Source organism: Carassius gibelio, chromosome B10 (assembly GCF_023724105.1).
Source record: "Carassius gibelio isolate Cgi1373 ecotype wild population from Czech Republic chromosome B10, carGib1.2-hapl.c, whole genome shotgun sequence".
Lineage (NCBI taxonomy): Eukaryota > Metazoa > Chordata > Actinopteri > Cypriniformes > Cyprinidae > Carassius > Carassius gibelio.
The window spans coordinates 9228392-9243947 of record NC_068405.1 but is presented as its reverse complement, the minus strand read 5'-3'; the positions used below and the strand labels follow the sequence as shown (position 1 = coordinate 9243947).

Here is a 15556-nt window from a genome sequence, read left to right as displayed (position 1 = left end):
TCTAAAACCCATGTAAGATGTACATTTTTGCAAGTTCTGATGTATGTGTCCAATTTTGTGAGTTTTCGAGCATTTTAAGGCCTTCAAAAATGTGATTCATTTTGCAGAAGAAACGGAGCTATTTTAATAGGATCCATGCACTGCATTGTTCGGGTCCTAAAAATAAATGTCGTTTCATTACAGCTTCCATAATAGCTGTTTAATTTAAGCATTGATAATACATGCACAAAACTACAATTCCCATAATGCAGGTCTTCAGGGGCGCTCCCGCAAGCGCGCGCTCTAATCTGCACAGGTTTTGAACAAACGGATGTACGCACACATCGGATGAGCTTCTGTTTAACTCTATCTACCCTACGTTTACTTTAAGACATCACGTAAGTCATTTGATACGTGCAACTGTTTATAATACTCGAGCACGACTATAATGTCAGCGGACGTGTTGCAATAACAGATTTCATTGAAAGGAAACTGTTGGCAAATGGCCATCTTGCTGCGCGTTCATAACGTTTGCGGCCTTCTTGGTTATAAACGAGCGACGCCATTGATTCTTTTCTGTTAAATATATGCAAAACTTAAAAAAAGTCCAAGTAAAAGCATTGCTTCATTGGAAAATAAATGCATTTTTTTTTTCTTAAAAGCTTGCATGCTAGAGCATCACTTCAAAGCACGAAGATTCAACCTTACCTACTCGTAGATAATGTATATTTTGTGTTCCAAAATATGTCTTAAATATTTTAGTGTAAGTTACATATATGCTTTCCACAACTGTGTTTTGCCCTGGTTTGCTTTTTCATTTTTAATGGCATTGTCATCCTTTTCAGAATGCCAAAGTCAAAGGAAGTGTTGTCTTCTACCTCAGACAGTGACTCTGACAGTGAAGTTGACACGAAGGTATCGAAATCAATATCCTCACCTTACACTTTTATGCAACTGAAAGAAAAGCACACACATCCAAGAGTATTTACTTATGCAAATTTGGACATTTAGTGAAAATAACCACCCATTTTGTGTTGCCAGAACATTAGAAGTACCATTTTAATGTCAAATCCACAGTTTCTATGTTACTGGCTTTGTGTTTGATGTGACGTTCTGTCTTTCAGGCAAAGAGAAAGAGGCAAGCGACTCCAGAAAAGCCATCAAAGAAACAAAAAAGTGGAGAAACCTCAAAAGTGTCATCTGGCTCTAAAAGCAGTAGCAGTAAAAATGACAATATGTTCCAGGTGAAGATTGCAATGAAAATGTATATGTTTAGTTTAAATGCAGATTAGCCTCGCACAATTATATAATGTATTATAATATATATATATTATAGGTATTGTTTTCTTTTTTATTAAGATCGGAAAGATGAGGTATGTGAGTGTTCGTGATTTCAAGGGAAAAGTGCTGATTGATATCCGGGAATACTGGATAGACCAAGAAGGTGAAATGAAACCAGGCCGGAAAGGTAGGTGCTGATCTTCGTGGGTTCAGATGTGACAGAAGAAATGGCACCTGGTTGAGATTGTGCTATGCATTTTAAATGTATGTCGGAAACACTTTATATTAAGGTGTCTTTGTTACACATGTTGCATATACTTGCTATTATAATAGCAATAAATTCTGCATAATTACATGCAAGTAACCCCAAACCGAACACAAATCCTAACCCTAACCATATAGTAACTACATGCAGTTAAATAATATTACTCAGCATTCAAATGCATAATTACAGTGTAACAAGGACATCTAGAAAGAGGAACTAAAGCCGGAAAAAATAAGTAAATTGCGAAATGTATTACACAAATATACAAGCACACAAACAATTAACTAGGCATTTTTGGAAATATATAACATTGCATTATAATTTATAATAATTATAATTATAATGTTTATGCTTAAAACAGTTTCTCAAAACCGTGTGTTACATGGATTATGCCTATATGGGTTTTCCTGTGCTCTACAGGGGAATACACACTCAAACACACACACAATACAGTTTTAAATATAGCCTATATATATAATCAGTATCTTGATAATGTGTATATTTTCTCATGAATGGATTAAAAAAAATAGTTTTGCCCAAAAGACCATTGCACAATTGCAAAACAGTTTAAAAATGCAAGAAGCAAAAGAAACTGACAAATCAGCCATGTTTCCATACTGTTTCACCAGCTGAATGCAAAGAAAAATTAATTGTGAATCATTTTCACATACACCAATATAGCAATACCTTGTAATAAACATATTTTCATAGATACATGCAACTGTGTACTAAAGCATTCTGTTTAATTAAAATGGAGTGATGATTTGAACAAATAACTAATTTGGATTGAATTGAACTTAGTAACTCTAATGGGCAAAACTCAAAAAAAAAAAAAAAGGATTTTGCATATGTGGACCAAGTTTTTTATTTCTCAGAGTTCTGTTTGATGTGTTTATTACAGGTATTTCACTGAACCCAGAGCAGTGGAACCAACTAAAAGAGCAGATAAGTGAGATTGACGAGGCTGTGAGGAGGATATAAGACCTGTCTGCAGTTCACAGGCAACCTGGATGCTTTTTTAAAACAGATTCTCGCTCTGCAGTTGTGCTTATGTTGCCCTCCAAAGCCCAAACACCGTATCTACACCTTCTCTGAATCAGCCAAGGAACAGATCACAGTCTAAGAGACCTTGACATAAATTTGACAAATGTATAATAGCTATGTTTTGCCTTTTGTAGACCGGCATGCTTCGCAAAACCAATGTGGTGACCAGGACACTTTGTATGAATATTTTAGGTTAGGTCTTATTGAGGTAGTTGTTCATTGTATGTCTTTTTAAATTTGAGATTTTCGTGCTTAGGGTTTTCAAAGGGGTTGGCTAGAGAGATGGTATGATTTTGTGCCCTTAATTTTTAATAAAGATGATAGACAAAAAATTGCGTCTGTTTTATTTTATTTGTTTTTAGTTTTGCAAACAACTATAAAGGTACAGAAAACTGATGATAACATATATTGTACTATTTGTAAATAAATATAAAATTTATCAAAAGTGATGGCAAAAAAAATCTGTTTTAAACAATGTTCTTTTGAATTTTCTATTCATCTGAGAATAAAAAAAATGTATCAGTGTTTTCAACAGTGGTAATAATCAGAAAAGTTGAGCAGCAAATCAAAGTGTTTGTTTAAAAAAATTCTGAAGGATCATGTGACACTGAAGACAAATAAAGATCACATCTCAGCAATAAATTAGATTTTAAAATTTATTCAAATAGCAAATATAGTAAATTATAATAATGTTTTGCAATATTGTCAGTTATCAAAAAAACATATTTGGTTAGTATATTAGCTTGCTAGTTCAGTAAAAACAATTGTAACAGTTTTAAAAGATGTTACAATTTGCTGCTGGGCTCTATGTCTATTAGAGCAGGTTATATTATTTTTTAGATTGTTTTAAATGTGATTATTTGAATATAACTTAAATTTAAATAATTTGAATCTATTTAAGTTCCCCTGGTTTTGAATCACTGGACCATAGTGAGCAAAATATGTGGATCACTGCAGCCATCTATTGGTAATTTTGGTTTAAACATAACATTTTTAAAAGAAATGCATTAAATGTTAACTATTAATCCTAACCCTAGTTCATGTAGTATTATTATGTTTTAGGTGATTATACTATTATGTTATTAATTATGTAATTAATTATAATTTTTTAATATACACCACCCCCATTGTATTCAAGTATTTTTTTTATTAATAGCTAGCTGAGATTGTTTCTAAGGCTAAAGGCTGGAGTGACTTCTCAACTTTGTGAAAATCTGAAGACATTTCAAAACACAGCCATCACTAAGCAATCGAGGATCAAGCACTACCAGACTTAAAAGTTTTTCTATCACAACAAACGTTTGCATTGTTTCTAGAAAATGTGTGACAATAGAAAGCCCTTTGTTCTAAAATAGGCTGTCTAGATGGAATCAGAGTCTGAAACTAAAAAATCTGAGTTTTTGACCATCATAGACTGCAATTTCCTATGAAATCTGTCAACTCAAATCTGCAAACCGGCTGTGACTTGTGACAGCTAGCATCAAATTGTTTAAACTGTGAATCTAATGTTCCAGCTGTGAGTCTGATGTTATGTCAACTTGTCTTTTCAAGGATGTTTTTTTGAAATTTTGAGCCAGTGATTTAAATGCTGCATTCGATACAACTGATGATCATAGTATTCTGCTAAATTATCTGGAAAAGGTTTTGAATATTCAGGGGTTTACCCTGCAGGGGTTGGCCTCTTATTTTAAAGACAGAACTTTCTCAGTGACCATTGGGGAATTATCATCTTTTTTTTTGGTTCCTGTATTATGCGGTGTGCACCAAAGGTCTATTTTAGGCCCTTTTCTTTTTCACTTTATATGCTTGCTTTGGGTGCCATTTTTAAGATATATAGGATGTCCTATATAGTAGTAGAGAGTAGAGTGTGTTCATACTCATTGATGTGTGTGTGTGCACTTGAATGGGATAAATACAGAGCACAAATTCTAAGAATGGGACATTATTTTCCAACTTCATAAAAAATGCAACTTCACAGTTCAGTCTCTAGGTGGTGGAATAGTCCACTAAAGTTTGCGGGTGCGTTTTCTGTTACACAGCAACTTTCGCTCTCTGGACAGGCGTGAAAGATCCGTACTTAGGACCGCAGATCCTTGTTATTTTTATGCTCGATGTGCAGCCGACCATTACGGCTGTGTAAAATCAGTAACAGCATTATTTCAGCCTTACACGGAACTTCGCCGTCACTTTCTGAGTGAGCTAACAGCAGCCGACACAATGAGAGAACTGCATTTCAAGGATAATTTTTGGGTAAGGTTTTCGTATTTTGTGGAGGCATATAGTCAATTCTTATCGAAATATAAAGTGGACATGATGTTTACTTGTATAATACTACATGACAACCAACTTGCTTTGAATTAGTATAAGTTTAACAGATAGTTAAGCATTTTATTTTAAGCTCGCCTGTCACATATCGAAACAGGACTGATTTCCCTTAAGGGAAGTGTGGTCAGCACAAAATGTGTAGCCTTGTCGTCCATTAAACAACCCAAATAATGAAGTCTTATATAATAATATATTGCTAATAAAAAAGCGCATCTCAGTGTGCAGTCTCGTGCTGAATTGTGTCTGCATGTTATTTGACTGTTGGCAAAGGCAGCCTGAGAACTCTGAGACCTTATTAGGCAAAGCAGGCAATAAGGTGCAATTTAGTTTTGTTTTCTTAGCTTTTATTTTGGGAGATTTTTCATGATGACTGTGGCTCTGGGTATGATGCTATGTCTGCCCCTCAGACTTATAAATTACAGAGACTGAGCTCTCATGGGTAATGATAGTCAACAGTCCAAACCACCACGTTCCTGAAGGCTACATGAGGAATTGGTGATACATGTGGCACTTTGTGGATTCCTGGCATGTGCTTTCAGATTACGAATAATCTGTGTGGCTTTTGTGAAGTTACTTGATCAAATATTAGCATATGTGTTTTGTTTATATTTTTGTTCTTTGTTTTTTATTCTTCAATTGTGATATCAGAACTCTGAAATCATCAGCACAGCTGGATATGACAGCATCGTCCAGCACTTGAATGATGGGAAGAGGACGTGTAAAGAAATCGAGGATTTCATGAAGGCCAGGTGAGAAGTCACAGTCATTACCACCCAGTTTGACACTTTTACCTCTAACTCTTGATGTTTCTACATTGGGGTAAACCCTCCTTAGTGCATTCACATATAACTAAAAGAATGTTACAGTAACCAAAGTCTTTTCTTTTTCAAAGAAAGAGGGGGAAAAATACCTCATAAAGAGCATTGTTGCAAGATTTCCTGTTGTTGATGTGAAAATGATTTACAGTAATAATTTTTCCAAAGTGCCACTGTGTTAAATCAAAGAGTTACAGAAACAAATACTGGAAGTTAAAGTCAACATGAAATTAAAATGGGCCATCTTATTTTCTTAAAGGGATAGTTTAACCAAAAATCAAGCTTTTACTCACCCTTAAGTTGTTCCAAACCTGTGTGAGTTTTTTTTCCCATCTGTCGGACATAAAGAAAGATATATTGAAGAATGCTGGTAGCCAAACACATGCTGGTCCCTATTTATTTCCATATGAAAGAACAAAAATGCTATAGAAATCAATAGGGACCAGAAACTGTTGAGTTTCCAGTGTTCCTCTAAATATCATCTTTTGTGTTCAACAGAAGAAAGAAACTCATACAGGAATGAAATAACTTCAGGGTGAGTAAATGATGCCAGAATTAAAATTTTTGGGTCAATTATCCCTTCAATGCACGATTAGCAATGTTTTCAATATATTGTATTGACACAAATGTGATTACATGTATTTAACAAATGTGAATGCCCTGACTACAGCTGATTTATGATCTGTTTCTGGGATACTTTAACAAACAAATAAGTGTCTTGATAGTGTTATAGAGTTATAGAAAAATGTTGGAGAAATGGTGGAGAAAACACCTAAATGTGTGGATATATTTCATTAATACAGAAAGTGTTAAACTAAATCTCAATATTCGTGCCTTATGAAATTCATAAAAAATTAGAGTTAATAACAAATACATTTAGGGCAACCAAACCAACAGATTAACTCAGTAATTATGTAAAAAACATTGATATAAAATATAAAAACACATTTATTTCCAGAGCCGCGATAGAAGAAAAATATGCAAAGGAGCTGCTGGGTTTGTCCAAGAAAGTGTGTGGACACAGCGAAATGAAGTAAGTACCGATAACTGATGTATAATAACAGTTAATGCAGTTAATATAATGGTTATATTCTTACAAAGTGCAATTTCTCAAAAGGATTGTAATTTGTAAAAGTTAAATTCTTTAGCCAGATGGTTCTTGATTGAATATGACATGTTATTGTGTTGATCTTGGTGAATATTGATCCCCTTCAAAAAGATCATATTTGAACAGTACGGTATTGATAGACTGTATCTGATCATTTTCAAAGTACAAACCTAAACAGTGTTTGTGTTGGTCACACGTTTGTAGTTGGTTTGTGGTTAGTGCTTTTCCTCTTACTATGGGGTGACATTTTACTGAGTCCTATACCAGTGACTGATGTCAGCAATTTTACAATGGTTTTATTACACACAAAGGATACTCATCAAAGTTTTTGTTTTTCTGTTTTTAGCACCCTGAAACGTTCGCTTGATGTCTTCAAATTACGTAAGTAAATACTGTCCGCAAACCTAATGATTGCAGTTTATTGTTACGTTACTCTACTTTTGTTTAAAATGTGTGTTTAGAAACAGAAAATGTGAGTTTGTCCCATCTGCATTTGGCCCAAACCATGAGGGAGGAAGCAAAGAAATTAGAAGACTTCAGAGAGAAACAGAAAGAAGCCCGGAAGAAGGTAAGGTGTACAAACATTATGTACTGATCAAATTGGAAGTGGGTATTTCTTCATTACCACTGTCCCCAAATGGAAAGATTCTTCAAACTTTTCATGCCTGGAGATAGTTAGCATTCCCATTCATCTCATTAGTAGTTGCTCAGAGGATGCAGGATGTCTTGGAAGTATGTGATTTGAAATCTCCCATCTTTGTTTGCTAATGAGCGCATTTCCCAAAGACTGTATAAAAACATGGACGTAGTGTCTGTGACGTCACCCATAGGTTTTCGAAGTGCGGTTTTGAAGCCAAAAGTAGGCAGAGCCAGACGAAAATGGGCAAAAAAGCGGGAGCTTGTTGCTGAAGCCACACCCACCTAGCACAATAATGGCGACAACAGCAGCAATCCACCTGTCACTCAATAGGCCACGCCCTTAATTATGCAGAACTTTAAGGCTTAATATAATTTAAACTGAGAATTCACCCCCTCACAGTTGTCATGAACGGCAAAATTAGCTATATAGACCAAAATTATTTTTTTATGCTTTAAAAAAAAAGCAGTCTATGGGATTCACGCCTCAAGCGGCCAGTCGATGAATTACAGTTAAAGTCACTTCCGTATGGGCTTCACGAGAGAGAGCGAGAGGTTGCCGCTTGTTATTTGGCTGATGGCACCATAAAATCACATACTGTCTCTAACAACGCACTATTTAAAATATCCTAAGCTGTGACAAAAAATAACTGACAGAGAAGAATATTTTTTTAAAAACCTAAGAGGAAATCTGCACTGGGAAATCATCTGTTGTAGTAGAATTAAATATTAGCAATATATTTAGTAGTCACCTCGTCTGCTATTGGTCAAAGAAAAAGGTAGCTCCGCCCCAAACTCACACCATTGGTTGAGCCTGTGTTGCTATGCTGGCTGGTCGGAATTCTCAGAACAAATAGCACAATGTTTTAATTGTGTGAGAGAGTGTTTGCACTGTTCAGGTGAATCAACCTGCAAATGACTTGTTATAGAAGTATAGAAGAAAGTTTTTTATCAAGGGAAAAATTACACTTAATTTATTACAGAACATAATGATGTTTCATTAAAAATATGAATTGAAAAGTTGTGCTTTTTTCAGGTAGAACAGCATATGGATGCTCTTCATAAGCAGAAGGCCGCTCAATATAAGAAAACGACTGATGTAAGTATAAGAGAGAGAGCAAAGTGTTGTCAGTTTGTATATTGTTGTCAGTGCTGTTGCTATAATAAGTGGTTTAGCTGCCCACTTATCTATGGTACCTTATTTCCTTTTTGGGAAGTATATGTTCTGATTCAGTGGCAGGAGGGAAGTGAATGAGTGCACCTGATTTTAGCTGCACAAAATGAGAAGTGATCTGTGCTGAATGGCTTTGTTCATTAAAAAGACAGCTTTTCATTTAAGCTGAAATGAAGCATTCTTGAAAGTGGTAAATTCAGGTTGGTTTCCCTTAAGTTTATTAACATCAAGGTGTCACATGATGCATCAGTGATTACAAGTTCTGAACTGAAACTCTGTAGTACCATGTGTGATGTTGCATACAACGCTTTCCTAGAAATAAACAAACCATTAATTTGACATGATAATAAATGTGTGCACTATTCGTTTGTTGTGGTTCTGTGGTAGGGTGATTCTTTGTGCTGTATAATAAAGATGGCACATTATAGCTCACAAAGAATATAGATTATAGTTACATTTAGACAAGTTGTATTTGTCACACTTTTTAAATGCAAACCGAGGTGTTTTTTTTTTTTAAGGCAAAGAAGACTTATGAGCAAAAGTGTCGAGATAAAGAGGAAGCAGAACAGAACATGAACAGAAACGCCTCCACTAGCAGTTCCAAGCAGCAAGAAAAGGTACGCAATTAAAACTGTGCCAGTGCATCTGTTTTTTTTTTGTCCTATTTGACCACTGCGAGAATCTTGCTTTCACTTGCATTTTAGTGCATATATATAGAAGTCTCTTCTCTGTTCCGGTCTTCCTGCATTTTGCTTTTATCTGCATTTTTTACACAGTTGTTACCAAGGTATGTCTGGATTGATGTTCCAAAAGCTGAACTGTTAAATATTAAACTTATATGAGAAATTCAGACTAAAGCAACTAACGTGCATATATTTTGTAAGTTTCATATTTAAAAATTTTCCCAATCACATAGATTGATAAAATGTCAGTCCATAAATAGGAGTTTCCAATAACCATTGACTTCGTAAAGTATGAAAAAAAAAGATACAATGGAAGTCAGTGGCTACTGTCAACTATTTGGTGACCAACATTCTTCAAAATATCTTCTTTTGCTTTTAGCAGATGGAAGAAACTCATACAGAGGGTGATTTTTTTAGTGAACTATCCCTTTAAGTCATTGATTTGTGTATGTGTGAGAGAGAAACAGATTAAGCATGTGTGAAATACAGAGTTTGTGCTCTGGAGTGTTCTACTGATGGTAAATTTGTGTTTAACTGCTTCAACAAATGAATAGTGCTAACTTCTTGCTAGTAGGAAATGTTGACCTTTTTTAGCAGGGAAATTAATTGCTAGTTGCTGGGCAGTGTGTGTTCAAGTGTGTGTGGGCAAGTGTGAAAACAGGAAAAAGAAACAGTGACTGCTTTTGGTAGACAATAAAAGGTGACTTGACTTTTGATAATTTGTTATGTATTAGCCAGAACATTAGTTTAGAATGGTGATTAAACCTGACGGGAACTTCCTGCACAATAAAGCACACATTCCAGCCAATCAGAATCAAGCATTCTGGAATGATATGGAAGAATCGAGATCTAACTGGCAGTGATGACATTATTTTGATATTTGCAAATTAATTCTAATTCATATTCCTTTCTTGCATCTGTTTTACCATTTTCTGTCATTACTCGCTCGTCTTCAAGTTGTTCCAAACTAAGGAAGCCAACAGTTTGGTTACCAACATTCTTCAAAATATCTTCTTTTGTGTCAAGCAGAAGAAAGAAACTCATACAGGTTTGGAACAACTTGAGGGTGGGTAAATTATGACACAGTTTTCATTCTTTGGTGAACAATCCTTTGAAAATATAATGCCTAAAACTGTAACACTATCTTTTCGCTGCTTTGCAAGCACTCAAATGTCCTTCAAGTAATTCAGATCTAGTTCTGTTTTGTGTGTTAGACATGATAGAAACTAATGTTTACCCAGAACACTTCCTTTTATAAATGGAGATAGAAGCAGAGATGAATCCAGGCCTAAATTCCATAGAGCTGCATCTCTTGAGAGGAGGCAAATGAGTTAGTACAGCAAAGCAGCATGCAAAACAAACCATGACTGCTGGGGGATGTACAGCGCTGTAAGTCATTCTAAAACATCGCAGCAGTGTTGGACGTATTTTTAATCCCCTGAGGACAAGACTCTGGAGCTGTTGAAAGGCTATAAAACCTTTGTAGCGAGTGTTTTTAGAGAACAGCTAAAAAAGAGAGAAGGGCCATTTAGCTATTTGTATTATGTGCTTGTAAGATGTGAATGACTATTCAAAGACATCCTGTTGTAAAAATGATGTTTCTCTCTTATGCTTCAAGCTGTATGCCAAAACACAGCAAGCCAAGCAGACGGCAGAGGAAGCCGGTAAGAATGTCAGCAAATGCAATAATAATATACTCACTTATAATAATATATTTTAACCAGGGTATATATATGCGTGTATGCAGGTTTTTTTTACAAATCTGGCTATGTTTATTTGCAAACTTGTCATTAGGCTAATTACACAACCTATACATATAAGAGCATTAAGACGAATGATGGACCTATATATTCATCTGGCAAATTAAAGGGATAGTTCACCCAAAAATGAAAAATTTATGTTTATCTGTTTACCCCCAGGACATCCAGGATCTAGGTGACTTTGTTTCTTCAGGAGAACACAAACAAAGATTTTTAACTCAAACTGTTGCAGTCTGTCAGTCTTATAATGGAAGTGAATGGGAATTACGGCTTTGAGAGTAAATAAAACATAAACGGACATACCAAATTAATCCCTGAGGCTTGTGATGATACAATGGTGGTAAAGACACAAAACGATTGGTCTGTGCAAAAAACTGAACAGTATTTATATAGTTTTTACCTCCGAATCACCGCAATGTCCGAACTGTCCTGAGGGCATTCTCAACAGCATGACGCAACTTCTTCTTCTTCTTGCTTTACGGAAGATCGCAGACTTATAAGTGCATTACAGCCACCTATCTCTCAAATAGACCATTGACACTCTATCTACAATCTCAATTTGGAGTACCAATGGTCCACTTGAGAGATAGGTGGCAGAGTTAAAAAAAATCATAATTTATGTTCTACTGAAGAAACAAAGTTACCTACATCTTGGATGCCCTGGGGGTAAACAGATAAACATAAAATTTTCATTTTTGGGTGAACTATCCCCTTTATTCAACTAATAATTGGCCATTTTGAAAACTGCTATTAAATCTACAGCGCAAAATTAATAGTTAGATTAGTGTAGTGAATGATTGAGTCTTATGAGTTGGTTCTTTTCAGTAAATCGACAAAGTACTCTTTAATCAGTTTGATCTGATTCCCAAATTATTAAGCCTTATGAGTCAGTTATTTTTAGTGAATCAGCAACACACTGCTGAGTATTCTGATTCCAAACTGAATGAGTCTTAAGGCTTGTGTAGTTATGGACTGGTTGTTCATATGTCAATATGTGTAGGACCAGACACACTTTATCAGTTTTGTCAAAAGTATTTTATAAAAATAAATGAATTAATTAAATATGGTTGTTTAGTATTATTGGTATTGTTTAATATATTTTAAGGCCAAATATTGGACTCCATTTGTGTCACTTCTAAAAAGAAAAGTCTATGAAATATCTATCAGAATATCAAAATGATATAATTAAAGTTCTATAATAATAATAATAATAATAATAAAAAAAGTAATAAAAAAAAAATTATTTGCTAAGAAGTAAAATAAAATAAAACAATTAAGGAAGTGGAATCGTTAGCAGAAAAAAATGTTTTAAAGAAATGTATGTGGTTTATATGTCTATGTATTGTTATATTAGTGTATTAAAATGCACATTAATACGTATCTTTTGCTATTTAGTAAAGCAATGTAAAACAATGTTTTGTTAAAATGATGGGTAAGCTGAGAAATAAAATTAAGGTATGATTTAAAAATCATCAGAAGATGTAATATTGCGATGTGACTATTTATCTGTATAGACCAGCCATAAACACAACACAGCACTTCTATTTCTAATTTTAATGTCCTTTTTTTTTCAACTCCATAATAGACAGGATATATAGTCAGAATGTGTCCTTGTTGGGGAAGTTGAGAGAGGAGTGGCTGAACGAGCATGTCAAAGCCTGTGAGGTGAGCTTTACGCCCCACCCTGCATCACACACTCCAACACTGATGACTGTGTATCAAAACAGATCGATGACAAATCAAACACGCTCATGTCAGGTCATGTGAAGCCTGCATACCTCCTGGAAGTGAATTGTAAATTGCTTGTGTTGATTGTAAAACCATTAAAGGTAAAAAAAAATCTACTGAATTAAACATAAATTGCCTAAATTAAAACATGCTTCGACAAGTTGTAATATATTTGGTGTTTATTGACTGACTGGTGTACTGAATGAGGAATGAATGAATTAATCTGGTGTGCATTTTTGCCACAGTTTTTTGAAAAACAGGAAATGGAGAGGATCAGCACCCTGAGAAACGTGGTGTGGACCCATCTCAACCATCTCTCCCAGCAGTGTGTCACCAGCGATGAGGTAAACTCACTGTGCGGCATCAGGTACGACCCACAGGTGGAACCCATCTCACTATGTGAATCTGTGTCATGCAGCTCTATGAGGAAGTGAGGAAGTCACTGGAGCAATGTAACATTCAAGAAGACATCGAGCATTTTATCAACCTCAGAAGAACTGGAGACAAACCACCAGGTACTCTCAGCAGCAGGCTTTCACAACAACACCTTCTCGGGCGACATCCAGTCAGGTCAAATGAAATCCATGCAGCTGAATTTGTATGAGGGTGAAAGATTTCACATCAAGTTGGTGACATGAATCAATAGTGTTGATCAGCAGAAAGTTGGAAAGTGTCTTTTATCTTTTAAAGTATTTAATAATACTTTTAATACTAATTATGCTTTTAATCAGTTTTAAAATTTAATTCTAACTTAATTTAAAATTGTCATTTTTAATATAGTTTTAATTAATTTTATCCCATTTTTAAGTATTTTACCACATCCAGTTAAACTAAATTAAAATGTGAAATGTAGCTTTGGCATCTAGCTGAAACAAAACGTTTTTGTATTTTATTCTGCTTAAGTTAAAGTTTTAAGTAACAATTCTTACAAAATTTTAGTTTCTGTTTTACTTTTAGGGTGTACTCACACCCGTCTTGTTTGGTTTGATTGAAACAAACTCTGGTTCGTTTCCCCCTTTGGTGAGGATCTTTTTGGCATGTGTGAATACAGCATTCGCACTCTGGTGCAACCGAACCGAGACCCAGCTGAAGAGGTGGTCTCGGTTCAGTTCCAAACAAACTCTGGTACGGTTGGGGTTGTTTACGGGCAATCGCGCAGTTAGCTGACACTTGTGAAAACCTGCAATCGCTTTCCCATGTGCGCAGTTTTTTTAAGTTTCACTTTCGCTTTTTTTTTCGCATGCTCTCTCCGTTGAAACCGTATTGCAGCACTTCTTCGTCTTCGCAAAATCCTTGTTACAACATCGTTTATTGTCTGATCTGATGTTCATAAGTTTCTTCATATTGTGTTTGTAGCTGATAAAAGAAAATAAGATGAAAAACATTTCCTGGTGTGAATACATGCTTAGTTAACTATAATAACCCTTCCTTTGTCCTTATCAGAGCTTGATGGTCTGTTGTAAAGAAAAGAAATTGCATGAACTTTTTTATGATGACATTTTATGTTTGGTCAAACTGTCCCATAATGTTTATGAACTTGATCTTTTCTCAGCATCTGTTCTGTATGAGAACTTCTACAATAATCAGAGATCAGCTCCCACTCGTTCCCTTCCCACGGCTGGCAGGTGAGCCCTCACTCCTCACAGATGGCAGATTTCACAAGTTTCCCATTGTGTTCATATGTAAATATGACTATCAGCTTTAATATTACCTTACGTCTTGCTGTGCATTATTTCAGGAGAGCAGCAGCACCTCCACCACCAGTTGCAGAAAGTATGAAAATATGCTATGCATATAGTAATGAGTTTATACTTCTTCTTCTGTTTATTCAATTCCCATTTCTTGCATCTTTCATCCTCAGATGATCCTTTATACTCAACTGTAGCAGAACCAGGATACAGCCTAATACGATACTAATAAGATCGTGACTCGGTAAGAATTCTGGCAGGAATGTAACCTTGACGTACAATTTACAAACATATAATATTAATGCTGGAGCAAGTAATATACAGTTAATAATGTTGTTTATAAATCCCTGGAATGCTCCCTTGAGGAAATGGTGTTTAAGTTATTCATTTTTTTTCTTTTTCAGTCTTTGCAAGCCCTTTTGCTGCTCAATAGGAATATTGTGAAGGCATTTGTGGGTTGAGACGCACATTGATTACCTTCTAATGCTGTTGCCAGCTTCTTCATACCATGTGGTGAGAATATATTGTAGCCTGGCATGAAGAAATTTCCTGTCTCTGTATGAAAAAACATGCAAACACAGTGAGCTTTGACACTATTACATAGTCATAAAAAGTCAAATCCTGAAGTTCTCACTACACTGATAACATCAACAAACAATGTTGTGGAAATATTAGTATTTTATTTACTGTATAGAAGATGTACAATTTTGTACCACTAGTGGCATCAAATAAAACTGTAGTGTGTTTGAACAGCCTTATTGGGCTCAACCAATGGGGTGAGTTTGGAGGTGGGGCTACGTGTTTGGTCAACCAATGGAAAAAACATGAAAGGACCAGTTCTTTTATCATTATTTTTTAAATTCAGTTTGGTGTAGCTAGTGGTCCAGAAATGACATGCTTCGCTTTTAAATCAGCTTTTTATAAAGACCACAAAAATATAATTTATTTCTAGTGTAAAATTCTACACACTGTCAATACAGAGTCCTGCATCACTGGATCTATTGCTTCAATAAATGTACTGTATATACTATTTGATCTCCTTGTCCTGTGATGAACATTGTGGTATGTCA

At 35.2% G+C, this 15556-nt stretch overlaps 2 protein-coding genes across 2 annotated transcripts; both read left to right on the top strand.

The window, feature by feature from the left end:
- The first annotated feature begins 219 nt into the window (after window positions 1-219).
- Window positions 220-2913, top strand: sub1a (SUB1 regulator of transcription a). Its single transcript, XM_052567832.1, has 5 exons — window positions 220-377; window positions 825-894; window positions 1104-1223; window positions 1339-1447; window positions 2427-2913. The coding sequence occupies exons 2-5, from the start codon at window positions 826-828 to the stop codon at window positions 2504-2506; spliced, it is 378 nt and encodes a 125-aa protein (XP_052423792.1). The 5' UTR covers window positions 220-377; window position 825; the 3' UTR covers window positions 2507-2913.
- Window positions 2914-4586: 1673 nt separating this feature from the next.
- pstpip2 (proline-serine-threonine phosphatase interacting protein 2) lies at window positions 4587-15521 on the top strand. Its single transcript, XM_052567830.1, has 15 exons — window positions 4587-4819; window positions 5543-5643; window positions 6668-6742; window positions 7164-7198; window positions 7279-7385; window positions 8490-8552; window positions 9146-9244; window positions 10929-10974; window positions 12656-12735; window positions 13044-13142; window positions 13217-13313; window positions 14351-14423; window positions 14537-14571; window positions 14660-14730; window positions 14891-15521. The coding sequence occupies exons 1-14, from the start codon at window positions 4787-4789 to the stop codon at window positions 14713-14715; spliced, it is 999 nt and encodes a 332-aa protein (XP_052423790.1). The 5' UTR covers window positions 4587-4786; the 3' UTR covers window positions 14716-14730; window positions 14891-15521.
- The last annotated feature ends 35 nt before the right edge of the window (window positions 15522-15556 follow it).